Source organism: Nymphaea colorata, chromosome 3 (genome assembly GCF_008831285.2).
Source record: "Nymphaea colorata isolate Beijing-Zhang1983 chromosome 3, ASM883128v2, whole genome shotgun sequence".
NCBI classification, from domain to species: domain Eukaryota; kingdom Viridiplantae; phylum Streptophyta; class Magnoliopsida; order Nymphaeales; family Nymphaeaceae; genus Nymphaea; species Nymphaea colorata.
The window spans coordinates 14,953,127-14,980,699 of record NC_045140.1 but is presented as its reverse complement, the minus strand read 5'-3'; the positions used below and the strand labels follow the sequence as shown (position 1 = coordinate 14,980,699).

The 27,573-nt window shown below is 37.3% G+C and overlaps 2 protein-coding genes across 6 annotated transcripts; one reads left to right on the top strand and one right to left on the bottom strand.

The window, feature by feature from the left end:
- Positions 1–3,421: 3,421 nt before the first annotated feature.
- On the top strand, positions 3,422–17,369 carry LOC116250073 (villin-4-like). Of its 2 annotated transcripts, XM_031623442.2 has the most exons (25): positions 3,422–4,187; positions 4,310–4,371; positions 5,870–5,991; positions 7,105–7,204; positions 9,156–9,224; positions 9,331–9,567; positions 9,670–9,847; positions 9,985–10,117; positions 10,267–10,429; positions 10,525–10,672; positions 10,765–10,865; positions 10,982–11,137; positions 11,775–11,843; positions 11,975–12,043; positions 12,131–12,268; positions 12,952–13,080; positions 14,409–14,556; positions 14,698–14,708; positions 14,850–14,990; positions 15,103–15,228; positions 15,377–15,442; positions 16,076–16,397; positions 16,482–16,693; positions 16,772–16,959; positions 17,044–17,369. In XM_031623442.2, exons 3-24 carry the CDS (start codon positions 5,936–5,938, stop codon positions 16,883–16,885), a joined length of 2,886 nt encoding a protein of 961 aa, XP_031479302.1. In that variant the 5' UTR covers positions 3,422–4,187; positions 4,310–4,371; positions 5,870–5,935; the 3' UTR covers positions 16,886–16,959; positions 17,044–17,369. The 2 variants fall into 2 exon arrangements, with proteins under 2 accessions (XP_031479302.1, XP_031479303.1); XM_031623443.1 differs by lacking the exons at positions 3,422–4,187; positions 4,310–4,371 and adding an exon at positions 4,412–4,595.
- A 508-nt stretch (positions 17,370–17,877) lies between these two features.
- LOC116250888 (protein OSB2, chloroplastic-like) lies at positions 17,878–27,291 on the bottom strand. 4 transcript variants are annotated; one of them, XM_031624865.2, is made up of 10 exons: positions 26,566–27,289; positions 25,051–25,189; positions 22,101–22,197; positions 21,306–21,400; positions 21,053–21,188; positions 19,739–19,827; positions 19,504–19,639; positions 19,089–19,177; positions 18,441–18,597; positions 17,878–18,358 (listed from the first exon to the last, which is right to left on the bottom strand). In XM_031624865.2, exons 1-9 carry the CDS (start codon positions 27,069–27,071, stop codon positions 18,472–18,474), a joined length of 1,413 nt encoding a protein of 470 aa, XP_031480725.1. In that variant the 5' UTR covers positions 27,072–27,289; the 3' UTR covers positions 17,878–18,358; positions 18,441–18,471. The 4 variants fall into 4 exon arrangements, with proteins under 4 accessions (XP_031480725.1, XP_031480726.1, XP_031480724.1 ...); XM_031624866.2 differs by having other exon boundaries at positions 17,878–18,310; XM_031624864.2 differs by having other exon boundaries at positions 18,451–18,597; positions 26,566–27,288.
- Between the last annotated feature and the right edge of the window lie 282 nt (positions 27,292–27,573).

Sequence of the window (27,573 nt, the reverse complement as noted above, 5' to 3'; positions counted from 1 at the left end):
ATAGTAACATATTGTTTTTGTTTTATATACCCACTTTAAAAATGGGACAGATTTAAAACATTGTTTCAAATGTTTCATGAATCTGTTTTATTTTTAGAGACAAATTCTTTAAAGAATAATGATGTGTTATTGTTGTCAAAAGACCCCTTGTTTAGCACCCATAGCATATTGTTATCATCTAATGATCCTGCTTTAAAATTTAGAGTAGATTTATAAAACAATACAATATGTTATAGTGTCTAGTGAATCTACTCAAGTTTTGAAGCAGTTTTATTGAACAATGTAAATTGTTAGTGATGCCAAATGGCCTCTTAGGTCATTAACCAGTGAAGATGAATCGCCGTAAAACCGCATTAAATTGGCAGGGCAAGAGCTAGGAACCATCCAGTACATCGTTGGTTAGGTGAGTCAGCTTAAGAAGGGCTGGGTAGTTGAAAAAGAGAAAGCGGCCTTGAATATGTTATTTGAGAACAGCTCTTTCGGGCTGTCCAACAGGTCATCTCTTCTGGCAGGGAAAAGAGAGAGGGGAGAAAAGCGATGGTGCTCTACATTGTTGTTCCTTGGGAAAGCAAACTCCTTCCCTGACCTGGGCGTCGGAAAATCGGTGGTTCGGAAAATTGTTCCACTGCCTGATCATATATATATATATATATATATAAAGCCGTGTCAACGGTGCTGCCGGCGGACGGACCATGCTTCTAACCTTTTTTTCGCTTCCTTTTTTTTTTTTTTTTTTTTTGGAATGTGAAAATTCCACTAGTTCGGCGTAATGTTCGCTTTCGGTGGCAGATATTAAATTTTGAAGGTTGGGAAGTAGAGGGACTCCAATTATACCAAAGATTCACCAAATCTTTGACGTGCTAACAACCTTGACACTTTTAATTTTTTGCTTTGCACGTTTAGCAATTCCGAAATGCAATTTAATAGGAAAAAGGGAAAAAAAAAAAGAGGTTGATATGATAGTTAAGATTGTCAGAATTAGTAGTTATGATGGTCATTTTCACTCTTGTTGTATGTGCATATACATATTGTTCATACATATAAAGTAGATAGAATTTCTTAACTTGTCAATTTTTTGAAATATTTGATTAAGACATCTAATTTATCAATTTTTTGAAATATTTGATTAAGACATCTAATTTATGGTCTTTTAACTTAAGACTTAGGGTGGGCAACAGACGGGTGGTCGGGTATCCAGCTTGTTGATGGCCGAGTTTGGGTTGGCTATTTGACATTCACGTTAGCTTGATAAAATAAATAAATTAATTAAAAAAATATATCGTATATTAAACTGAACTAAGTATTGGGGGCCCGACTTTGCTCTATATATGTATTTAAAAACGATCCTTTCATTTTTTTTTATTTCTCTTTCTCTCTCTCTCTCTCTCTTTATATATATATATATATATATGTATATATATATATATATATATATATATATATATAGAGAGAGAGATAGAAAGAGAGAGAGAGAGACTTGATGGCAACATACAAACTTTTGATGCATCGCCAATGGTTCTCTTAGAAACTTTTTGTGTCTAATTGATGGCTCTCTTATGAACACTTGATACGTCAATTTATATTTCTGAGTTATTAAAAAATGAAATATTAATAGTTTCAAATATGGTTAGACATCGAACCGGGTACCCAACCGGTATGAAGTTGATGGTTTGACCCTACTCGATAACTAAGTGGTCCGAACTTGAATTGCTGCCAAAGGCTTTGGGCCACCCCGAGCCTGACTTTGTTAGACCTTGAGCTGGGCCCACCTAAGGCCTTTCGACATTCATTGATACTAGAAGACACTATAGTGCCCTGTGTACTCCAATATTCACAACTTACCAATTATACTGTAGAAGATAGATCTGCAATTACTATTAACTTTTGATTTCCCACAAAGAATCTTCAAACCCTTTGAGAGATGCCTTTGCTTTCCCAGGCAGATAATGTAAAGCATGATTGTCTTTAGTGGCCCTGCCAGTGGGGGAGCTGCCTGTCCCGTCCCAAACCTTTTAAAAACTCACATATTTATATATTAAGTAAAGTTTGCATATTTCTGCCTATGTCACCAAAGTCTATGGCTTTAGACACTGCCCTTGAAACCGTGTTTGAATATAATCACATTGTTGACAAAATCTCTCATATGTAGGGCAGTCGTGACAAAATTTTAGATGGGTCGTCTTCTACACTCTCATAAACAGTTACACCACAAGGAGTGCAATTATTTTCACTGCAATTTTCGGTAGAAACAATGTAATATTTGACAAGAGTATGTAGCCCGAGCCATGGGATATGAAAATTTCAGACCAATTAATGTCCGACGAAGCATTTTTCTGCGTCCTATTCATTTGACTTCAATCAACACCTAGAATCTCGCAAGATTGAAAGCTAAAAACTGCATTGTCCTTCCCTATATGTAAATATAAAAGATTTTTTCCATTGGTCAACAAAAAGTTTGATTTTCTTTTCTGAAAAAAACTTAAAAGAACTAAAGCTAGAAAACATTTTTTTATAACGTAACAAACGCTACATGCTGAAATCTGTCCGATTCACTTTGGTTTGCAATTCAAGTCTCATGATTCTAGGATCTAGAAATGACTGACTGCACTTGAAGAGACAGGCAAAAGAAGATGCCTAACACGATATTAATTTGAATAAAGGAGACATGCATAAAGCTGCATCTATTAAAAGGAAAACCCTTTTACTACCGAGCCAACTCTGCAACATGGCAACTGACCCTACTTATTAGGTTAGTTTTTATTTATCTATTGAATCTAAGGACTGTTAAAAGTATATAGTTTTAACAGCCCCACATGCCACTTTGCCCGAGGTGAAAACTGAAAAAGTGAGAACGGACAATAGCGACCGTTAAAGAAGGAACAGAAAAGAAAAATGTCATATTTTGGTGCCCAACAGAGCCCTCTCTCCTCGCTGCCCATGTGCTCCACCAGAATCGGTTAAATTTAGAATGACCTTTTAAAAAATCGACTGCAACTTATCTCAGTTATTTTCACGTTAGATATGCCGTCTCTCGCTTTTGGATTTTGGGCAGAATCCGATCCGGTCTCTCACAGAGAATGGTAGACGGATAGGATCGACGCCCGCACGCACATGCTTCCTTGGTCCACCAGCTCCTCATAATTCCTCTCATATAATTCGAACCGAACACCAACATCTCAAAACCCGGATCCAAAATTAGGATTTGAGAAATGAATTCCCGCTTCTCCCGTGTGGCCGTTCTTCTCTATCTCTATCTCTCACCCACCCGTCAAAGCGCTCCATTTTAAGGTAAATAGTGAAAAGTAAAAGGAAAAAATGTCTGGAGAATTTTGAGAAGGCTCAGCCGCTCAGGTTTCTTCACCTGACTGACCAAAATTAGCGAGGGAAAGTGGTGAGCGAGAAGAGAGAGAGAGAGGAAAATTATGGAAATTCTAATTTACCCCGGAAGAGTTGGTTACACGCCTTTCCTCATGGCTCTCTCCCGCTTTCTCTCTCTTTGCTTCGCCAGATCTCTCCTCCTTCTTATTCTTCTTCTTCGTCTTCTTCTTCTTCTTCTCCTCCATCCCATTCATCCTCCAGGATTCCCAATCAGAAAAGTGGGAGAACTCAATTCTCTCAAATCTCCGTTCCACCCTCGCCATTCCTTTCATTTATCGTCATTTTTGTCACTCTTATGGATTTATTTTCCTTCTGATTTTTACCGGACGCGAAATCCCTCTATTTTTTTTTCGTTTGTCCCTGCTTCATTATTTCCCCTATTCTACGTCTTCTCCTGTCGTTGCCCTAACCTTTTTTTTTTTTACCTCCTCTGTTGAGAACATCTATAGTTTTTACCTATTCTACTTTGCCCTTACTTAGATTCTTTCCTTTTTTTTCCATCTCTTGTGGTAATTGTTGCCAACCTGATTCTTTTACTTTCTGTTTTTACACTTGGCTTAGTGCATAAATACACATTTTGGAACTTCTCTCATTTTCTTTTTGGGAGGGTGGAGCATTTTGATTTGAGAGGAGAGTGTGCGTGGCGGGCAGGCATTATTTTAGTATACCTTTACAGTGCATCATAGTTCGTCCTTTAGACCAGCCTTTGCTTCGTCTAGTGATAAGCATCATTCCTCTTTCTCTCTTCTCTCTCTCTCTCTCTCTCTCTCTCTCTCTTTAGGCAATTGGTTTTGTTTCGTTTCTCTTGGGTGGGGTTTCAACTTTTTCACCGACTTTTTCCTTCTTTTTCGCTTTTTTCTTTTTCTTTTTCCTTTTTTTTTTTTAATTTGGTGGCGTGGTTCGCGCAAGTAATTATTGGAAGTTTCTTCAGAGACTGCTTCGTCGGATTGTCGCGGGGGGCGGTTTGGTCGGCGATTGAGACGAGGAGCTTAGGTACAGTCCCGTTCCTTTTATTCAGAAGGAGAACTTTTGTGTTGGATTGTCATCTTGGCGGCAAATTCTCAGCAATTCCCCGAGGTGCTAGCTATCCGGGAGACTGAGGATTCTGTTTCATTTTTGCAAAGAGGGTCTGGTTTCATTGGATTGTTATCTATATTGAGACCGTCAAATTGTTTTGTTACAATTCCAAGATGAAGCAGCCTGTTTTGGTCGCAAAGGTCGAAGATCAAGCACAAATTCCTTTCTTCTTTCGTTTGTTTTTCCCCTGAACTTGCAGTGTTTTATTTCTTCTTTTAATCATCTAAATTGCCATTAGTGGGAGGTGTTCAGTTTTTTTTTTCCCCTTCAAATCTGGTTTATGAACACGATCGCGTTAGTTCTCCTTAGCGTCATATTAGCTGGTTGAAGCCTTACGAGGATACGATGATTCTAACTGAGCGTAATAGTTATATTTTCTGTTTGCAAGTTAGATGGCGATAAGAATTCTGTTTTGTATTGTTCCAATACTTGGTTTAACCTGCATCGTGCTGGATGACTATTGATAACAAAATGAATGATCTGGTTGAAGTTACTTGGTACCTGTTTGAAAGCATCAACTAGACAATGAAATGAAGGCAAGGGTTAGTGAATGAAATGCTTGATGAATAGTCTATATTTCAAAAAGGTTGTATACTTAGCATATGTTGCTATTATAGTGGAAAGTTTGCTCTGTTCTAATGATTATATTCGCTTTGCTAAACTACAAATTTATTATAATATATAAGAACATTCTGATTTGATGGTCAAACTGGTATTTGTCTTTGGTGTCTAACACGAGGCCCCTCTGTTATGATAGTGCTATTCCGTCCCACATTTCCTATTCTATCTATCATATGTTGATTGAAGATGATTGTTGGGGTTAACATTTTGATGAAGAGGAATTATGTTGGATTTGACATGCTAGAACCTCCTGGAGATAGATATTTCCATTCCAGAGAAAAGGGGAGATCGAAGACATTTCATTGTTATTAATATTTTGTTATTTACCCATTGTGTGAAAGGACTCGGACTAATTTTAATTTTTTTTTAATTTTCTTTTAATTTGAAATCTCATATGTTCTTCAAGATGTATTATAAATTTACTATGACATACAGAAGGTTTGTCTTGTGAGAATATATCTGAGACTGAAATTTGGGTCTCTGACTTGGAGCCATGTAAAATTTATGGACATTGTTGAAAGGACCATCATGTTTCAGGGTAGTTATCACAGAATGTGGTTCCACTGGGGTTCTAACCATGTTCATCCAATACTATTGACAGCTTATGTACCGGGTGTCTAAGTTTGGTAAATATGCCACAGTAGATAACTCGTTAGAGGCCTATATCTTTTTTATTTTGGTTATTGGTGGTTATAAATAGTGTTTTGATTAGCAAAAATAAATGCTCTCATTAGAGAAAACATGTTTTCTACTTATATTGTCAATGTAACCGTTCATGCAAATTATGTTGCAGGCAACTTAAATTTCTACTTTTAAGACTAATTTCGACCTCAGCACCTCTAACAATTCAAAGATCACAATGTCAGTTTCAATGAGAGATTTAGATTCTGCTTTCCAAGGAGCTGGACAGAAGGCGTATCCTTTTTCCCGGGTTCTCTTTCATAATGTTTCTGTTATAATTTAAGCTATAATATTTGTGACTGTTACCTTCTTAATTTTAGGTTGGATGGTTTGCATTGGGGTTTATTGGGAAAACGGCTAATTTTCTATAAAAATTTGTGGTCTTATCATGCATTTTTGCACTCTGTCTAGCTGGTTAGTAAAACTAAGCTCTTAACAGAGCAAGGATGTGTTGGGAAGGCATTTGAAGAGTTGAGGAACTGATGGAATTTTCAATTTCTGCTTGCAGAAAGTGGAGTTATTTGATTTGCTTTCTAGGTGATATTGCCTATTCCAGGAATTGGATGTTCCCATATCTCCATCTTTCTGATTCTTTGCAATCCTAAATTCTGGAAGGAACCTTAAGACTTAAAAGTTTTGGTGGTTAAGCAAGAATTAAGCAGATTACTTTGCTTACTTCCTCATGGATTTGTACAGACAGATTCCGGGGAAACTTTTTCTATTTGATGTATGATCTAAATTTTAATTATGTCAGATCCAGTCATAGTGTTTGTCTTCACTTTTCAGATTTACATGTTTCATTAATGGAAATTGTTACTTCCAAATTATCACATCCACCTTTTTTTGGACAATCTTGGTGATATTAATTGGATGCAGAAAATTTTCTTGGTTGACCTTTCTACTGACGAAATGCTTATTTTTAGATTATGATTTTGTAATCATCATCATCTTATTGATGTTTTGCGTGGCAGATGATTTGGTTTTCCTTCTACATTGGTCAGCTGCTTAGGCAGCTGTGTAACTAACTAGTGTATAGCAATTATGCTGTATGTCTCTTTGGTGATCTTGATAAACTTAAGCAATATACATTCGCCTAATATTGGAGATAACATCTTGTCATTTTCTTGATGCATCTTGTTATGTTTTGAATTCATGAACTTGCTGCATGTCTAATTTCTCTTCACATTTACTTTAGAGGTTCTTTCAGAGGAACACCAGATTTGTCATACTAATTTAAATTTTGTTGGTTTGTCTAAGTATTGTAGAGACAGGAAGTTATTTTCCAGATTTGCCTTGTCTTATTGTTCAACTTGCTACCTCTAGATTCTTTTCCTTGACATTTAGTAGAGGGCTTGAGATTTGGCGAATTGAGAATTTCCGACCTGTTCCTGTCCCAAAGTCCTTGCAGGGGAAGTTTTTTACTGGAGATTCTTATCTCATCTTAAAGGTATAAGATTCATTATTTTGTTAATTCCAGTTTCATCTTCTTTTCAACCCTTACACTGCATGAGCTTAATGTCTTCCACCATATGCACTTTCATGGTAGGAAAGCTAGCAACGTCAATACGGGGCTTTTTGGGCTTTTTGGTTTTTTGGTGGGTGGGGAGGGAGGAGGAGGGGAAGTGGAGGAGGTATGGGCACACAAACTTCTCAAATTGCAAGTATCAAGGGATAGATAATCATTTTTTGATAATTTTATCCCTTTAACACTAATAAAAAAGTCAATTTTCCTTTTTTTTCTAGCTTTTAAGGACAACTAGATAGAATATAAAGTAAGTCTAGGTTTTTTTTGAAGTTAGTACTCACTTTTTGTACTTTTGTCAAAGGTAAAGGAACGACTTTGTAACAAATAATATAAGTTCTTATTTGTCTATTACTGATAAAAACACAAAAACACTTTGGCCAGAAAAAACTGCAAAATATCGCCTTTTTTAATTAAAAATCGACAAAATGAAAGAAACACGAAAAAAACATGTTTTTCATGTTTTTTTGCATCCTTTTTTATATGATTTGAATAATGTTGTTAGCAGTGGTATGCCTGTAATAGTAAGAAGTTTTAATGTCAACATCAAAACAAAGAAAACCTAGACTTCTTTGGACTTTGGAGGAGACGAGTTCAGAGATGTTAGAGAAGAAGAAAACGTTTCAGTAGGAAGATGACTCATTCTAGTGTTTTGATTGACAAAAAATCGTCAATGGTGCTGAAGGTCTTGCCAAAACCCTCAACCGTCCTCACCAGACCCACCGAATGCCAGAAGATCTTGCTGTAGGTATTGCTGCAAGCCTAGAATATTGGTATAAGATAAGTATTCTGCTCATCCTTTTTCAACACAAGTAAATCTTGTGCACGGCTTTTTTTCCAACATAGTGATGTGCAACGCTTGTTCGGCCCCATCATTCTTTCATTTTCTGCTGAAGATAATGTTCGTTTCAGAACGCTTGTTCGGCCCCATCATTCTTTCATTTTCTGCTGAAGATAATGTTCGTTTCAGAATTTTGAAAATCCCTAAATGCATGTATACTACCCAAGCTGCTGCAATCATCTTATTAGTTTCTCATTTTTCTATTTTTTCTTAACTTTTAGGAAATTTTGTTAATTTTCTAAAATTTACCGTTTTCTTCCTTTTTTTTTTCCGAAAAGAACAAGCTTGTCGTATTATACCTGAGAAAAACCTTTCTGTTTAAAACCCGAAAACGATATATGTGACTGTGATATAAACATATATATTTTCTATATTATTATCAACTGAACCTAGTCTTCTTTATTTTCATGGGGCGAAATGTAAAAAATAAAAATAATTTAAAGGCCACTTGAGGAAGTTGGGGGGCACTGAAGTAGTTCTTTTCATAGGAAAAGCTTCTAAGTTTGGGTACGGGTCAGCTAAGAAAAGTTATAAGCTAGGGTGGTCAGTTGCTCACCCTAACCATATGTGGATCTGCCTTGACATGCTCACAGAAAGCAGAGAAATACATATCAATGCATACATCATCTTTCTGTAGAACTGCTTGTGTCATCTGTGCCATTGAAGCTATAACAACTTTGTGTCATCACTACCTATATTCTTGGAGTTGGATCGTCTTGCATGTTTAACATTTATTTCATGGCATAGTTATTTCTTAACTCTAATATTGGGATATGCTTACTTAATTTTCTCTTTTGCTGGACACCTTATCCAACCGTGGCTTTTTAATCTTTGAATGCTATGAAATCAAACCAGCATTGCCGTGTCTTGGTTCTTACCATTGATGGGTAGATCAATTACATGTATTGCTGATTTAGGAGTGCTTCATTCGTTGTTTTGCAAGATTCATTTTACAACAACATGCAGGAGATAAGCACCTAATGCTTTCTCTGTTTTTTTCTCTTGCATAAATCGATCCATTTCTGTCATATACAGACTACAGCTTTAAAAGCTGGTTCTTTTCGGCATGATATTCATTATTGGATTGGCAAGGATACAAGTCAGGTAAGTCCATGAGATGTTTTTCTTAAATCTTCAGGGAGACAATTATCGTCTTTGAGGCCATTATTTTAACCTTTTGTCAACCTTTTACTCTGTACTGCTTAAGCAGGATGAATCTGGCACTGCAGCAATAAAGACTGTGGAGCTGGATGCTGCTCTGGGAGGTCGTGCAGTCCAATACAGGGAGGTGCAAGGTCATGAGTCAGAGAAGTTCCTCTCTTATTTTAAGCCATGCATTATACCTCAAGAAGGGGGAGTGGCTTCAGGTTTCAAGCATGTTGGAGAGAAAGAATTTGAAACTCGCTTGTTTGTTTGCAAAGGAAAGCATGTTGTACATGTAAAAGAGGTAAGTGATATTGTGACTCACTATAATAAGTATCTCATATCTGTTGGTTGTTTGCTTTTTTTCTCTTTAAGGAGAGAATCCCTGAAGTTTTGAGTTGCCCAGGTCCCTTTTGTTCGATCATCATTGAATCATGATGACATATTCATTCTGGATACGAAGTCGAAAATATTCCAATTTAATGGTTCCAATTCTTCTATACAAGAGAGGGCGAAAGCTCTTGAAGTTGTTCAATACATTAAAGATACTCATCACAATGGAAAATGTGAGATTGCAACTGTGGGTAAGTTGGAGATTTATCATCGTGCCCAAAATGATTGAACATGAATAGATCAATAGGCTGACTTAATTGTGTAATTTACTAATTTATAGTTAGTAAAGTTCAATAGATTGATTTCACTTTCATAACTTCTCACATAGAGGATGGAAAATTGATGGCTGACCCTGATTCTGGAGAATTCTGGGGCTTTTTTGGTGGTTTTGCTCCACTTCCAAGAAAGGCAACTGCAGAAGAAGATGTCCATAGTGAACCAGTACCTTTAAAGTTGTTATGGTAAATGTTATTTAATTTTAATTACTTAATTTCATAATAATAATATATTTTACTAGCTTAAATCATAAAGTTCTTACACTCCACAACTGTCTCCTTTACAGTTAAAATGCTAAAAAAATTCACTCCTAAAACTTTGTCTCTTTGTTTAGCATAGAGAATGGGAAACCTGTGCCCGTTCAGAGTGATTACTTGAAAAGAGAACTATTAAAGACGGAGAAGTGCTACCTGCTGGACTGTGGGAAGGAAGTTTTCGTTTGGATGGGCAGAAATACTTCTCTTGATGAGAGAAAGGGTGTCTGTTCTGCAGCTGAAGTAAGATTCCAACCACTTGCCTTGGATTTTCTGCAGATTGTTTCTTTGGGTGCAATCTGTGAATGAACTTAGCAATCACGTTGTTTTTTATGCAGGAGCTTGTTGCTGGTCCTAGACATCCAAAAGCTCAAATTATAAGGATCATTGAGGGGTTTGAGACTGTTATGTTCCGGCAGAGATTTGACAGTTGGCCAACAGCCACAGAGGCGACTGTTTCTGCAGATGGTAGAGGCAAAGTTGCAGGTAGGCTAGCTTCTTATATGGAGTAGATTCTCAAATAGCTTACTTATTTTAGTGGCTTTCACTTTTCATAATAACATTGTTCAATCCTGCAGAGCTTTTGAAACGCCAGGGGTTTAATGTCAAGGGTCTAATGAAAGCTGCTCCTGTCAAGGAAGAACAAGAAGCATTCCTTGATTGTACAGGTAACCTACAGGTATGGTTGCTACCACCAAAATTTGACATCTTAACATTGGTGACATGTTCTGTTATGTTTGCTTCTATGTCGTGTATCGTTACACTCTGATGGAAGTTTTATTCTTAATATCAAAGGTTTGGCGTGTGAATGGTCAAAACAAGACTCTGATTCCACCAAATGAGCAGTCAAAATTTTATTCTGGAGATTGCTATGTCTTTCAGTACTCATATCCTGGAGATGATAAAGAAGAATACTTAATCGGTACATGGTCTGGGAAGCAAAGCATTGAGGTAAAAAACTTTCAAGTACTTGTTTGTTCTATTCTAGTTCTTTCTAATGTCTGATTCACGTTGACTCGTTGAGGTGAAGCAGATATCTGCAGTCTGTGCAGAATGCCTTTCAGTACCCTGATCTAGAAATTGCTCATTTTTTGTCCAAGCAAGAGAAATCAAGTACCATATTTCATGCTATGTTATCACTTATCTGTCACTGCTTTAGATGCAATGGCAAACAATTTGTTCACAAACTGGGGAAGTGGACATTTTATCCATAGTCCATACATGTGTTAACACTTCAGGACATGAGTGCAGCCTTAGCCATGTCAAGTGTGGTGGAATGCGCTCATGCAATACACACACACAGAGTTATGCACCCATGTCCATGCGATGTAGATCTCCACAAAGTATGAAGATTTTTTTGTAAACTCTGAAATTCTAACTAGAGATAATTTCTCTCTCCATATGTGAATGTGTGTGTGGTTCATTTTTTGTTGATTTATGTTGTTAGTCATGAAGAATGTCCATCCTTAGCAATTAGTGGTTCAGTAGTGGTTCTACTTTGGTAAGGATGTTTTGAAAAGTGTACTGCCAATAATTATTATAAATTTTTATTATGCACATTTATGAAAGCATTAAATGTCCATTACAGGAAGAGAGAACATCTGCAATCTCCATCATGAACAAAATGGCAGAGGCATTGAAAGGGCAAGTTGCTCAGGTACTTTATTTTCAAGAAATCCTTTCTGTAGGCATGTTACTCATAATCATAGTCAGGATATCAGAAATCATTTTGGGTTTTCTCTTCTTATCAAGGTCTTCTTTCCACAGTTTCTAACTATATTCTTGCAGGCTAGAATTTTTGAAGGAAAAGAACCCATGCAGTTCTTTTTGATTCTTCAAAGCTTTATTGTATTCAAAGTGAGTCACAAAATTGGTACTGGACTTTCTATTTTTGTTGATCATTGTTCTCCATTGAATGACTATGTTTTCAACTGAAATCCGTAGGGTGGAATTAGCAAAGGATACAAAAATTATATCTCTGAAAATGGCATTGCTGATGAGACATACTCAGAAGATGGTATTGCACTTTTTAGAGTTCAAGGTTCTGGACCAGAAAATATGCAAGCAATTCAAGTTGAACCGGTACTGTTCATCGTCCTTTATTGTTAGATAACAGTTGGTACTGCATTTTGTTTAGCATGTTTTGCACACAACATTATTCCTGCATTGGCATCTATTTCAACCATTGATCAAGAAAAGCTTGTCAGCTGGAGCATTAAATCCTTAAGCTTTTATTCGTCATTGGTCCTTAGTATGGACCAAATCACTAATCTTATGGTTCTAACTTCTAACCTAAACTGAGTCAGCTCATCCTTGTATATTTTTCTTGAGCACGTTTGGAGATTCAATAATCCTTTGTAATAGAATCTCTGTTCTTGGGGCAGTCACTTCTCCAGCAAAGGGTTTAGGAGAAAAATATTTTCACCTAGTGAGAGAAAATGTTCTCTTTGACTCTCTGTTAGTGCTTTTGATGCTGGCAACTGGAAATTCTACTAAATACTTTCAATGCTTGAGGTTTTTGTGTTCATTGGTATTGCCTTGCCAATAATTATTTGTCTAACAAATGCTTGTTTCTCTCCGAAATGATTATCAAGCTTCAACATCTTAATAACAGGTTCTTATTTATAGCTTAGGGTGGAAAGGGGAAAAATGCCTTGAACATCTGCTTCTCATTCACTTTTGGGGGACTTCATGCTTTCATTTGTACATGATACTTTTGTTAGGCCTACAAAATTGATATTAGCATATACATTTCTTATTACCAGGTGGCTGCATCTCTGAATTCTACATATTGTTACATCTTGCACTCTGGTTCCACAGTCTTTACTTGGTCTGGAAGCCTTACCACGACGGAGGACCAGGAGCTTGTGGAGAGGCTATTAGACCTAATCAAGGTAAATTACATGCTGTGATCTACACTTTGCTGAAAGAGATGCATCTTAAGAATTTTACTATTGTTCTTTGTGAGAAAAGAAAAATGTCATATACAGAGCTCTTATTGATGTTGGCATGAAGGTATCTTGACTGTGCATTTAGGCCTTGTCATGCATATGGGAAATTTAAACAGGCTTCATTTTGGAGGTTTGAGATCATCTTGTAGTCATTGTAGAGATAAGGTTCTGCACTGTCATTATTATCAAAAAAATAGAATTCCAAATTGCATTGGCAAAGCCGGGTGAAGTTCATGTCTTTGTTTTGTACCATTTATTTCTTGTAAGCTGTTAATTTATTTGATGCCTACTGAAACCGGTACAGAGAGCTGCACTTGTCAAATTTACCTTTTTTATACTAAAATGGAAAAAAAAGAACTTAGTTCAGAGTTCAGACATTAGGTGTATGCTCAAAATATCAGGGATGGGAACTGCCCAATTGGATGGGTATGCAGGCTGTTTAAGCTTCCCATATACAATCATCTAGTTACTAGTATATAAGCAAATATGGTTCTGAATGAAACACATTTGTTCATGTAAGAGATTTCAAATCTTCACACTTAGATTGTGTTTGTTTCACCGTGGATCTCAGATCCATGGTGATATGAGATCCTAGGATCTCAGATCCATGGATTTAAGATCAGACAAACACCCCCCCCCCCTTCTCCCATCTGACCTTAAATCCATGGTTTTTAATATGTAGCTGTAGCATGCATTTAAAATCCATGCTACAAGCACACCTTTTTTTGCAGCCTCAGATCTTAGGTGGAGGCGATCAAATGCAACCTTATTCTCTGAAATTACCAAAACCAGGACAATATGCTGGACTAGAACCATACCTATATTCAGAGTTGGCTGATTTGATGTTTATTTTTTTTCTTTCCTGGACACAACAGACAGAAGTCAATCCCAGTTTGAGAAAATGGTTTGCCATATTAAACATGTCAGGATTCATTTTGGTTTGATCGTTTACATTTTTCAGTTCACTTGTCTATATTTTTCCAAGTCACGACTCCAACCCTATATTTCCATATGTTACATGTGCCTGGTTATACACCCTTTTCTTTTCATCTTTTGCCGTATCAAATGGTGATGGTCAGGTTGGACACCTCAGACACCTGCCATTGACTTAAACAGACGTTATGCTGTATTGTATACCTCCATAATCTAAGCTAATTATCAATGAACCACTATTATGTGGTCTAGTCTCTTCGTATCTTTGTTATGAACTTCATTTCATGAATATGTTCTTTTTGGTAATTTTTACCTGAAAATGTCATCTTTATTTGCAGCCAAATGTTCAGTCCAAGCCACAAAAGGAAGGTTCGGAGTCTGAGCACTTCTGGACACTACTTGGAGGAAAAAATGAATACCCCAGCCAAAAGATAGTTGCTGAGGCTGAAAGTGATCCTCATTTGTTCTCTTGCCATTTTTCCAGAGGTATGATTTAGAGTGTGAACTCTATAAAGTATAATCTGTCCTTTTTTGTAGTTCTATCTATATTATACTCTTATTTTGATCATATGCTTAACTAATTATGTGTTGATACATGGAACTGAGTGGAATTACAATTCGATGCAGGAAATTTGAAGGTTTGTGTGCTCTGCCTTCTTGATATGTTCTACTTCAGTGGTTCACTTATTAGTTCGCAGAAAGGGTAGATCCTAGTTGTTTGTTTAATCAGAAACAAGTGAATCATTGACTCATTGGTCAAAAGATCTCTCCTTGTGCAGGTTACGGAGATATTTAATTTTAGTCAAGATGATTTGATGACAGAAGATGTATTCATTTTAGATTGCCACTCCAACATTTTTGTCTGGGTTGGCCAGCAGGTGGATTCCAAGAGTAAAATGCATGCGCTAGATATAGGAGAGGTAACTATATACGTTTGAGCACTTGTGTAAGATATCTCCTTGTGAACCTTGCTTTTTTTTTCACCTTTTTTGTCTAACACTTGTTTCACAAATTTTGCTTGCTCCCCAACAGAAATTCCTGGAACAAGACTTTCTTCTAAAAAATCTGTCCCGTGAAACACCAATATTTATCATTATGGAAGGTAGTGAACCCTTGTTTTTCACACGCTTCTTCACATGGGATAATGCAAAGTCAGCGGTAAGTCATGTGCTTTTCAATATGAGTTATACTGCTGCTACTTGATATATCTATGTTAAACTGTTTAGTGTTTATGGATGGTCTTCTTCAGTAACAAATTGATGATCAGTTTTTGTCACACTCACACAATTCTGTGCTTCTATTACAGATGCATGGAAATTCATTCCAGAGGAAGCTTGCTATTTTGAAGAATGGAGTCACTCCATCTCCAGATGTATTTCTCCATTCCCTCCACTCAATTGCATCTAAAGCACATTCATCCATATACCACTGCACCCCTATTTAAGAATGTCAACAGATCGAATTTGAATTGGATATATGCTTTACCATATCTGATCTATCAGATGTTCATATATTCAGATTTTGATTCCAATTGGAATATGGATGGATACAAGTTTTTACCATGTTTGAATCCAGTTTTTCAAGTTCACAATCCAAATCTGATCCAAATCCTACTTTTATTTTTACATTTGAATCCTAATCCGACTTTTAAATACACAAATATGTGGATACTGGATATAAGATTTATTCACTGAATATCCATGAGATATTAGTTTAAACAAAACCTGAATCTAATTGGATGATTTTTTTTAATCCGAATTAGATCCAATTTCTAAATCTAATATTAATTTTCTTTCCTTATCCAACTTTTTTGGAACAGTTTAATCTGATATACAATCCAAAACGATTCATTGACGTCCTTACTCATATTTGCAGATTCTCAGTTTTGCTTTTCCATTTATGAGAAAAAAGGTCAAACTGTTGGTTGTGGGAGGCTTTGTTTTCATCTTTGCATGTAACTTCTGGTATTTGAAGAAATTTTAACATATCTCACTGCCATACTCAGAAGCCCAAGAGGCGGTCCACTGCACCATATGGAGGAAGATCAAGTGTTCCAGACAAATCTCAGCGTTCAAGAAGTGTGTCTTTCAGCCCAGACCGTGTGCGTGTCAGAGGAAGATCTCCTGCCTTCAATGCACTGGCATCTGCTTTTGAGAATCCAAATGCTAGGAATCTTTCCACTCCACCACCTATTGTGAGAAAATTGTATCCTAAATCAGTGACACCAGACCCTGTCAAGCTTGCTCCCAGCAGGTCAGCAGCTATTGCTGCCTTAACTGCTTCATTTGAGACGGCAAAAGAGAATATCATAACTCGATCTTTCAAAGGTATATTTACAAAGCAGACACTATTGTCACTTAGAAGAGTTCATTACTTATTTGAATTTAAATATTCCCCTTCTTGATGAATAGCTGCCCCAGTGACGCCTCCAAAAGCTTCTTCACCAGACAGCAGTACCAAAGAGAAAGTTCACTCAATGACTAGCAGAATTGAAGATCTCACTATACAGGAAGATTTAAAAGAAGGAGTAGAAGATGAGGAAGGACTTCCAGTTTATCCATATGAACGCCTAATAATATCATCAGCAAATCCAGTTACTGAAATTGATGTAACCAGACGAGAGGTAAAAGCTTCCATTTGCCAAAAGTGGTTGTTAATATGGCACATCCGTTGTTGCTTATCAGTATGTGTAACTTTGCAGACTTATTTGTCGAATGAAGAATTCAAGGAGAAATTTGGCATGACTAAAGAAGCATTTTGCAAGTTACCAAAGTGGAAGCAAAATAAGCATAAAATGGCTCTTCATCTGTTCTGATTTTACTTCTCATTGATTGTTGCTGGAGTTCCTCTGAACCTTCTAGTAGGTCTTTGGTCTCGGTATCTATTGAGGTAAGAACTGACATATAGCTCTTCTAGTACCAATTCTATCATTTTTTTTCCACTTTAATTGAACCAATTATCTTCCCTGAGCAGATCAGTTATGATGGAGCGCAGATGCTGTCCTTTTTGAGCTGTTTGTCCTCCGTGAAGAGCACTTCCTTCGAAGGCTAGTTACTCATCCTTTTGCAACCGCTATTACCATTTTTTCAGCTGCTTGGTTTTCCACCCACCCCAGTACAGGTTTTTTGGTTGGGATTGTTTCAATCTTTTAGGGGGAAAAAAAAGGAAAAGGATATGCGCCATAGCCGAAGTTGTATGTCGTATTCTGCATTAAGAAAATTGTGTACAGCAAGTGTAACGTGTGGTGCCAGTCTATACCTCGTTAATTTTTTGTGACAATAAAATCTCGATTCTTTCCCTGTTCTGGCGTTCTTTTCCTCTTCGCAGCTGTTCTTGTGCTTCATTCTTTTGATGGCTATGACTGAGTGGGCCTTTTCCTGATTATGAATCAACTAGTGAATTTCAGACTGATAGACATGGCTACAGGAGCTTCTGAACAAAAGCTGGTCTATTGATAGTTTACAAATAGCAGAATCTTGGTGCACCTGGTCTGTTTAACTACTCCGACATCATCCAGATCCAGACTGGCTACAGACCTTCAAGCTGAAAAAGGATTTACACTTTTTTGTGCATGCATGTGGACTTTTATGTCACGTGTGTATATCCAATATATTTAAAACGAGCCGTGATGTGAATACCGTATGTTTTTCCAGAAAACATACTATTTCCTGAGAATGAGACGTTTAATATTGATTATTTTTAACCCTAATGCCAGTTGACCATTTCAAATAGAGATGAAATTATACTAAATTTTATGATACAGCGTGTCTAGTTATGTAAATAAACAGAACTTCCAAAACCAAGAAAGAGAATGCCTAAAGCACGTTAAATCTATATATAAGCCTGCTGAACTCAATCATCTTGAATTTAGTAGCTTCCCCTTGCGCGTGCCAGCCATCGGATATTAACCTCGTAAGAGGACACAAATTGAGGGACGCAATGTGCACATGGATATGGTCTACAGGTACGAATTTCCAAAAACTTCTAACAAGACCCCGTCTGACAATAACAATAGCTTTACATCTGGGCAGCCTTCATGCTTCCGTACAAAGTTGACTGGTAGTCAATTGCAAAAAAGAGGAAGCTAGGCTCAAACGCTGGACCAGATGCTGGTAGGATACTTTGGACAACTTCAACAGTTCCAGCACCAACCATCCACGTATCACATTTACAGAGTGGTGCAACATGTTCTGGAATTTCTCTTCTCCATTTCAGTAAAACCAGAAGAAGCGGTTGCCCACTGTAACCCAAGAACGGCGGAGATCAAAAGCTTGGACTACAAAAGACCCTGTGAGAATCACAGCATACAGGACTCAGCAAAAGTATAGATCTGATGAAAAGTTATAACTCTGAAACATTTAAATGTCTACCTTTCCCCACCTGGGTGAATCTGCAACACTGCTAGAAAGAGTTATCTTCTACGGCACTGTCAAGTGTTAACTTTGATCTTGCCCAGTCTGGGGAACTACCAAGCCACAGTGCTTCGCCACTCTCTTTGTGCTTGAAATCTGGTGCTCTAGGATTTGCCTGCAATGAGACAATGCAGGGCAAAAAAACAAGTCAACTTTGCTGATATATATACCCAACTTTGCAAGCACGTTCATATATGCAAGAATACCATAGATGATTAATCAAGTCTTTATGAATTTTTTTAATTATTCAATTTGGAACCCAGGTAATGAGGTAAAATTAGAGAATAATTTAGAAAATCCAACATGAAACGGACCGGATTTGAAAAAAAATCAATCCATACTTTATATTCCCTTGTTGTACGAGATCATGACAAAACATCTTTTACGACAACTGCAAAGGTTTATTAGCAAACACATTTTTCTATAGTAATGCCTATTTACTGAAATAAATTTATCATGCTGCTATCATTTCGAGTTAGTGAAAACATTGCTTGTAACATAGAGATGCTAGCAAAAGAAAAATGCATGTTCTGCATCACGATATGCGTACTTTGAAACATGGTAGCACACAACTGAGCGGGAATAGAAGGTACTGTACACAACTACCTTTGTCAATCTGTTGTCCCACCACCTATCTGGGTTATCAATCAAGTCCTTCCAGGAATCCTCAGTGCCTACCTTTGTTTCATTTTGGACTGCATATACATGACAACAATATCTGAACATTTTTCCTAAAAAGAGTAACTATGGTAGTCTACATTACCCTTCCAACTGCAGAGGAAGAAACAATAAAAGAAAAGGAGGCTGCAGGTTGTTGAAACACTTGTAGGAAAACAAAAGAAACAGTGCCTAGGAGATCACCCGTGAATTTAGGACTATTTGATCGAGCCAGTAGTTGGTACTGGTTCACTAACCAAGAGAGCAAAAGGCAATTAAATTTCTTGGCGCATTATACAACCAATCCTGGAAATACAAGAAAAGAGCACAAGGGATTTGGAGACAAAAAGATCAGTTCCTTTACCTGTTTTCCATTTTATTAACTTTTCGCAAAAATCAGGAGAGTCCAGAGCTAACGTAACTGATGGTGGTGTGGTTTCACCAATCCAAAGTGCACGTCCAGATATTCTGTGTTTGAAGTCTGGCTGATTGGTCTTTGTCTGCACTCAAGATTCAAAAGCAAAAAGATCAGGATAACGTAAGTGGGAAATCAAGAAGCTTCTAAAACATTAGGAGTCCACAGCCGATTTTCTTCTAACCTTGCTGTTTCTCCCGTCTATCCAGTTACCAGGATTTGAAAGAAGGTCCTCCCACAGCTTATTACCAAAAATAGAGCCCGTCTGCTTGTCTGCACGTAGGAGCAAAGAATGCATTTGTTTATCATGTAAACCGTATCAGACAACGTAATATAAAGGAACATGACCCTGCTACTTCATGGGCCAGCAATGCACAGTGCAACCAAACTGATAATAAGTGGGGCAGTTTACTTATGCATTGTTTGAAAAGTGTTTACAAGAAGTTGAACATTAAGTCAAACAGAAAACGGGAACTGCCAGACAGTCATTGCTTGTTTGACAATCAATTCTGGATGTTCCAAGTGATCAACCTCCAAGCACATGCAATTCCCATCTGATCCATGATCAGATATGAAGTTACCAGCTGCTACTTGACTTAGGATAGCTGAAGGGACAAGACAACCTTCAAAGCCACATAAGAATTAAGATAGATTTTAAGTCTGATAACACATTGTATTTGAACTTTGACTGCTCTTGTAAAATTACATGGTAATGGTTAAAGAATAAGGAAGCTCATCTGTACTTTTTTCCCTTTCCAAAGACAAGCCAGGGATCTTCAGATTCTTCACAGACCCCTTACTGTGAATTAAGAATATAAACTGCACTTTTAAAGCAAGAGTATCAGATCAGATATAATGGGCTGCACAACTACACAGACCTGGCAACCTCAAGCAGAATCAATTCCAACCCTATCCATACCCTTGTCTTATGGACTCCCATTTACAGGAACTCTCCCAGCAATCAAAACCACCATCCACTACTCTGGATAGTGACAAGTCCTGATAGAAGATTCATTCATATTCATTAATGATAATTCCTTTTAGGTCAAACTTGGTCAGTTCCAGATACCGTCTGAGTGAAAACCAATCAGATCCCTCAATTTTCTCCACCTTCTCCAGCAGAAACGACCCCCACCCTTCCCACCAAAAAAAAAAAAACCCACCACCTCCAAAAGAAACAAATGTAAATTAAAGAAAACCCGCCTTTGTACCATATCTGCTGTTACAGAAATATATTGAACTTTTAAGCAGGTACGCAGTCTTATTTCACAACTTCGCATACTTTTCCAGAAGGACAACCTATGGGTGAAAAGTGAAAAGGTATGTTGCAGAAAAAATTTCACATTCTCAGTAAGTTTCCACTCTCTAAATGCCTTTTTCAAACTTACAAGAAACTTTGAGAATAGTTCCTGACAGAAGTAAAATTGTAGTGACTAAGTTACCATTGAAAACATGGAACAATGATATGCAATCACATCATCAAAAGGTCCCAACTTGCCTGTGTCTAATTGCTCCAGTTTCTGGCAGAAAGCAGAGTCTTTAAGAGATAAAAGAACCTGGGACGGTGTTGATTGTCCAAGCCAAAGCACTAGATTATATTCTTTATGTACAAAGTCAGGTCTTCTAGGATTAACCTAATCACAGAAATCAGGAAAGGACAACAACTAAGCAAGAGAATCACCAATAATGTGTTTATGTTAAAAAAAACAAAGGATAAGTCATAAATGATAAATCATTTGTTACTGTCCAACCTTGTCGTGTCGTGTATCCCACCAGTTATGAGGATTTGTAAGGAAGTCATCCCAATGACTTTCAGAAATCTTCAATCCTCGAATACTACTCTTCTCTGAAATAGAAAAGAAGAAAAAAAAAACATTGTGAATTAAATACGCATAAGACAAGATGCAGAGTTGATGAAAAAAAAATTATACGTATGTGTAGGAGAATATATATATATATATATATATTGTCAATGAGGAGCATAAACTTAAAATTTGACCATTCTTGGTCATAAACTGTGCTTTCTATTAATTGAAAGAAAAAAGTAGCAAAAACAGAAATCTGATACAATCTATATATCTTTATTGTTTTGATTCTTTTGAATAAGATAGGGAAACTTGTGACCAGAGAAAATGAATAACAAATTGTTGTCCTATTTGATGTTCCGGCTGTGTAAGATCATGCATCCAAACAACAATTCTTTTCTGCTGTTGATAAAATTTGATTGCTATTACCAGAAAAGTTTGTTCGATATATCATAAGTTCAATTGGTTGAACTTCACTTTCTCATTCAAAATAGTGAAAAATCAAACAATAGATTTGTTAGAAATAGCAGAATTCAATCATCCAAAAGCTTCATTAAAGTGCTGAAATTTTCATGAATCTTGGCATAAATGATAAAACCATAGTTTCAAAAGGTCTTAGACTTCAGGACAAGATATCAATGTAGTGTTTTGCTTTTATAATTTCAGCACTATTTCTTAGATAAGACCCACTCCAAGGTGAAACAAAAATTCCCACGACTAATAAAAGCACGAGAAATTTACCAGCCAAGTGAGTAGCATGAGGTAGTCTTTTATGCAATGGCTCAGTCTTTCCCCCTTCAGGTTTTTCCTGTATAAAGCTCAGACTCTGTGCCATCACCTGACATAACAAGATGATGGGTAAATGAAACTACATTGAGGCTGTGTTAGAACTAACTGAGCAACAGAACCTTCCATGTAAGATGTTGCCTAGTCACAAACGGAAAATAGGCCATCAATTCAAATCAAGGAATATTCAAAAATAGGGTATCATTCCTTCAGAATAGAGCTACCAATATCCACACAACAAGGGAGTAAGCTTTTCAAGCACCTTCATTTGGAGAAAGATGAACATAAAACACCAATCTATGGATAATCATGATGGAAAATTAGGCTTATTCTCGGCAATAAGACTGGCAAAGTTCAACCTACGCCTAGTTTACTTTTCAACAGAGAAACATGATAAACATGATTCAGAAGCCCGACCAGTTCACATCAGTTTGGCAAGTTTAATGTGGTTCAACAGAAGGCAAGACAGTACACAATGCCAAAATCATGAAAGTGTAGAATTACAGACACCCAACCGAGAAGTCCTATGACTGCAACTTGGCCTCTTGGGATAGCCCATTATTATGTTGTTCCATAAGCTAGTTTTTAGTTCCTGCAGTGATAGGCCAATGGCACAGTTTGGCATGCCAGTGTCCCACTCCCCTTTTCACAAGCTACAGGTTACCAAGATGCTACTCTTTGATATCAGTACTAAACATTTAAAAAGACAACCAACTAGACTAAGATCAAGCTAGACTTGATAATAATCATTCTCTCAATTTGTAAAGAATATTTATAACACATATAGAAGGAAAATTAAAAAAAAAAAAAAGATATACGAGAGAAAGCATTGAGTACTCTATCTCGATATTATGTCCTTGGAACGCATTCAATATGTCATATATTTCTACAAAGTATAAACCATAGAAACGTTCCAGGCTCCCAGCCCATGATGATGCTAAAAACCACAAAAGGCCAATTTCCTACTAGTAAAGAAATATGTCTACAAACTGAAATCCTGGCCATATTTGGCAAACCTGGTGAGTTCACTTGGCAATTGCTCGAGTCAACCAGGATAACCAAGGGACTGGGTCATGAGTCATGTACTAATCCAAATGCAACTGAATCCCATAGGACTCAGTTCCGGATCGACTGAACAAATCACACAATTCAGAACTATTTCATTCAGCACTTATTCTAGTTTCTAACTATTACCCAATGGCACAAAGAAATAAAATATAGTGGCTTACTAGAAATAAATAAATCCAATGTATGTTGTCTATTAGCTGTTACTGTTTTGCAGTTGCATTCACAAACTGTAGTTATTTGATTGTATTTACTTGATAGCCATTTGTTATTTTATAGGCATTTTCCACCTTTTCATCATTTTGTAGTAAAAATACACTATAAAAGTTTATGACCTATCCTGGCCGAGTGGCCGAGTCCACTCACTTACCCATCAGCTGATTCAAGTCCGGTTCACAGGTTTGTTTAACTACAACCCTACCTCACAGCCGTTGCTTGAGTATATGGCAATTGTACAAACTAACAACAGAAAAAGAGAATGTTAAACCAAAATTTTTACAGGAATAATTTAGGAAACCCAACCGATGCCAAATAAAGAAATAATAGCATTAAAGAATAATAGCAGCAAAGCACAATAATTAGAAAAGTGCGTTTAGAACAGAGAAAAATAAACCAACTTGGTTGGATTACAAGAACATATAGGCCACCATTCAAAAAATTTACCCAAAAAAAAGAGCTCAAAATAACTACTCAATTTTGGTGGCAAATAAACCATATATTATGGGGCAGTGAAATGATTGCTTTTCTAAGGATTTCATTTTGATGTTTTTACAACTGGGCACTGTCTTCTATAAAATATCCAAGATTGCTTTGTAGGACCTAGCTTTCTACCTATCTTACTTTAACCTAACCAGAACATTATTTGCATTGGTTCAGCTGCACTAATCAGCAAGAGAGAGAGAGAGAGAGAGAGGCTTAACTGCAATCAGCAAGTGATTGAAGGATCAAACAAAAAAGAGAACATATGGAAAATGGGTAAAAGAGAAGATGGATCCTGGGTCTTATGTAATTAGGGATACCATAAAAATATGAGATCAGTTGTCCATACTCCATAGAACTATTTGTTTAAGGGGAAAAGGTTATTACGAACCAAAACTTACATTGATGTCATATTGTCATACAAAATAGCACATCAACAGAAATGGTTACAATTCAACCATTCAATGTAGTGGAGATGGTTCAAGTAGCCTAAAGAAAGTCAACTTTCCTAAGCAAAAACATTTCTTGTGCCAAAAGAAAACAAAAGGAAACAAAGCAAACCGAGATCAAAATTGTCAGCAGAAAACATTGATGCAGAGATGACAGTTCATCAAAGCATGTCCCTGTTCAATACAGACAAAGCCATATTGTTTGAAATTTGAATGTGTGTGCAGGAAAAGTGCTCCTCCACAAGCACCTGACAATTTAGCTATGCCATCTTGTGAAAAGCGTATCATATCTCTTGAACTAGGCTCACCAAGTCACAAACAAGCAGTTAGTGAATGCCCATCAACTAATATGAAGGAATTTTTCAGATGTCAAAGTGTGTGGTTTGCATGTAGCAACTTTATAATTCTACAACCTAGTAGACAAGCACTTATTCTGTAGAATCATTCAAGGTTGACTTAGCAGACTTTCAGTTCAAATTCTATTATTCAGCTTTTAAAATTGTAAAATAGGCAATCAAGTTCAATTTTTGCATCCAAGGCACTTCATGAGACCAATCTCAGACAAAAGCAACGATCAAAGTCCACTAATATGGTAGTTTTTGTTCCTTTACCAACCGGATTCTCAATCACTTAAACAAAGATTGAAAATTACACAAAAAATAAAAGGAAAGCCACTAAAGTTAGCAGCTAACATGAAGAGTAGATACGCGATCTTCCATAACAATTTGTGGTGAATCTGCACTAAGCTGCCCAGAGATATGGATGCGATCATCTTCCTTAAGATGGCAAGCCGCAATTCCTGCCAAGTCACCTTGAAAAATCACAGGTATCCTGCTCCAGCCAAGAATGAAGACATAAGAATCCTCATGAGCATAAACAACAATTTTCAGTGACCATCTATGCATTACAAAAAATGGGGAAAAAAGGTTCTCCAGAGAAATATACCAGAGCAGAAACCCATCAACTTTGTAAAGATCAAATGTCATACAAAGAAAACAGAACATAGAACAGCGGAACCATATGCTATTAGAATGTGTATGGACTTCAGATGCAACCAACAACGCTACTGGAACTGGGGATTAACATCATCTAAATTCCAAATCTCTGGATAGACCGGTGCATCCAAGAACCTTCTCTGACTATATTTGAAGCTTACCATGTTCTGCCAATGGATCCAATTAGAAGAGTTCGCACCACCATAGTGGACACATAGAAGGAAAAATTATGGAATCAATTTGTAAATTTGCACAGAATATGTCCCACAGTCCCAGTGAAAGAGAGTAAACATAGATGGCATGTACAGGACGAAAATGGAAAGGGGAAAATGCATACGTTGACAGGCAAGTATTTGTGAGAAGGAGTGTAGAATATCGTCAACAGACGAAACCAGGCTAGCCAGCTGAATAAGTCGTTAACGACAAACGGATTTTACTCCTTCTTTGGTGCTCCCAGCTCTTGAGCATTTTGCTCTCTCTGGTTCTCCATTACCGTGCATACACTAGGTAAACTAAGTGTATTGGCCGAATGCTTTGATTTTCCTACCTAAACGAGCCCAAATATGTGACAAGATCATGAATCATTTGGATGAATAACCACTAAAAAATTGCTAATTAGTTCCTCCAATTAGCAATGAAACACATGAAGTCACATGAAAATAATGAAATTCGAATGAAACAATTACTGACTTGCTCCTTCTCCCCATAAACCTAAAATTCCAGAATCTGTAAAAGAGGATAGGTTTGGAATTTTCTTTTGGTTATCACAAATGCAGAGCTCATAAAATCACACAAAAATATCAATCTGAAACTAGACAAAACAATCACAAAATAAGTACTAAAAAATTAGAGGGGATTAAAAGTTCGAGGATAGAGCAGAAAATCAGAGTTTTAGAATTCTGTTTTCCATAAAACAGAAACATGGAACAATTTGAAAATCTATCAAAACTCCGTCAGAGTTGCAAAATCCTGAAAAGCTATGGGTTGATTTTGCAGAGACCTAAGAAGCTTCATACAAAAAATTGGACCCAAATTCTATTTTTAACCACTAGTAGAAAGTGAAGAACTTTTGCGCTGAAAAAGGAAAATAATTGTCTAAAAAATCAAATAAAACTGTAAACTACTTAGCATGCAAAAACAATAAAGAAATAATGATCATCCGAATAAGACGAGCATGTTCCAATCAAAGCCCAAGACGCAGATGAAACCAACCACAGTTGAGGAAAGTTTGGAGTCTTTTTCTGCTCGAGGATGGCAATGGCGTACGCAGAGCCATCAGGAAACGTCTCGAGATGGACTGGCAACCCCACGCGGCCGATTAGATTCACCGAGTTCGCAACCTTTTCCTGCCACGGGATTTCCGCCGGCCGTGGATATTCTTTCTCGTCAACTCGAACCCTGTCCTGCGCGGGAGCGCCGGGAAACTCCATCTTCTTATCAGAATCGGACAACGAGAAAGACACTTGCTTCTCACCTTCCAGGGGGCTTGTGAGCCCTTGGCTCTTTGAAGAATCATCCATAGAGAAGCCGCCGTGCACTTCTTTCGGCGCCGAACCAGAAACAACCGGCTGTCCCTCGCCAGAATGGGGAATACTAGCCTCGTTACAAGCTACGTAAGAGGAACGCAGGATGGTAAGATGCGGAAGTAGGCGCGCCCGCGGATCATGACGGCAGGCTACAGTGTGAAGCATTCCGGCGAGCGCTCGACGGAAACTCATGGTTCAGACTTCAGAGAGAGAGAGAGAGAGAGAGAAGGAGGGGTTGCTGGGGTTAGGGTTCGAAACTGAGAGCGACCGACGTGCTTCTCTCTTCTTATGACTATGCATGGGGTAAGGCGGTACCGCCTAGAGTAGGCCGAATGAAGCCTCAGAAGCCGTCGCCTCAAAACCGAAAAAACAGAGGAGGTAGACGAGGGGGGTTCGACCGGTAAGGTCCCCCCTTCTACTTACCCATACCATACATAACCATCCCAGCGTAGTTGGACAAATTAGATGAGATGAGACCAATATTGACCCAAAGCAAGGCATTCAATTTGTCGTAGGCCCAGAGGCATTGAAGCATACGCCTAGTAGTCACTGAATAATTAAAATATATGAAATTAATAAGAAAATGAAAAAAATACAAGTTTTCACGATTATACAACTAAACAACAATACATGGCAACATATAACCACTTGTAACAAACCTCATGAGGTGCAAATTTGAGATACAAAGCTAACT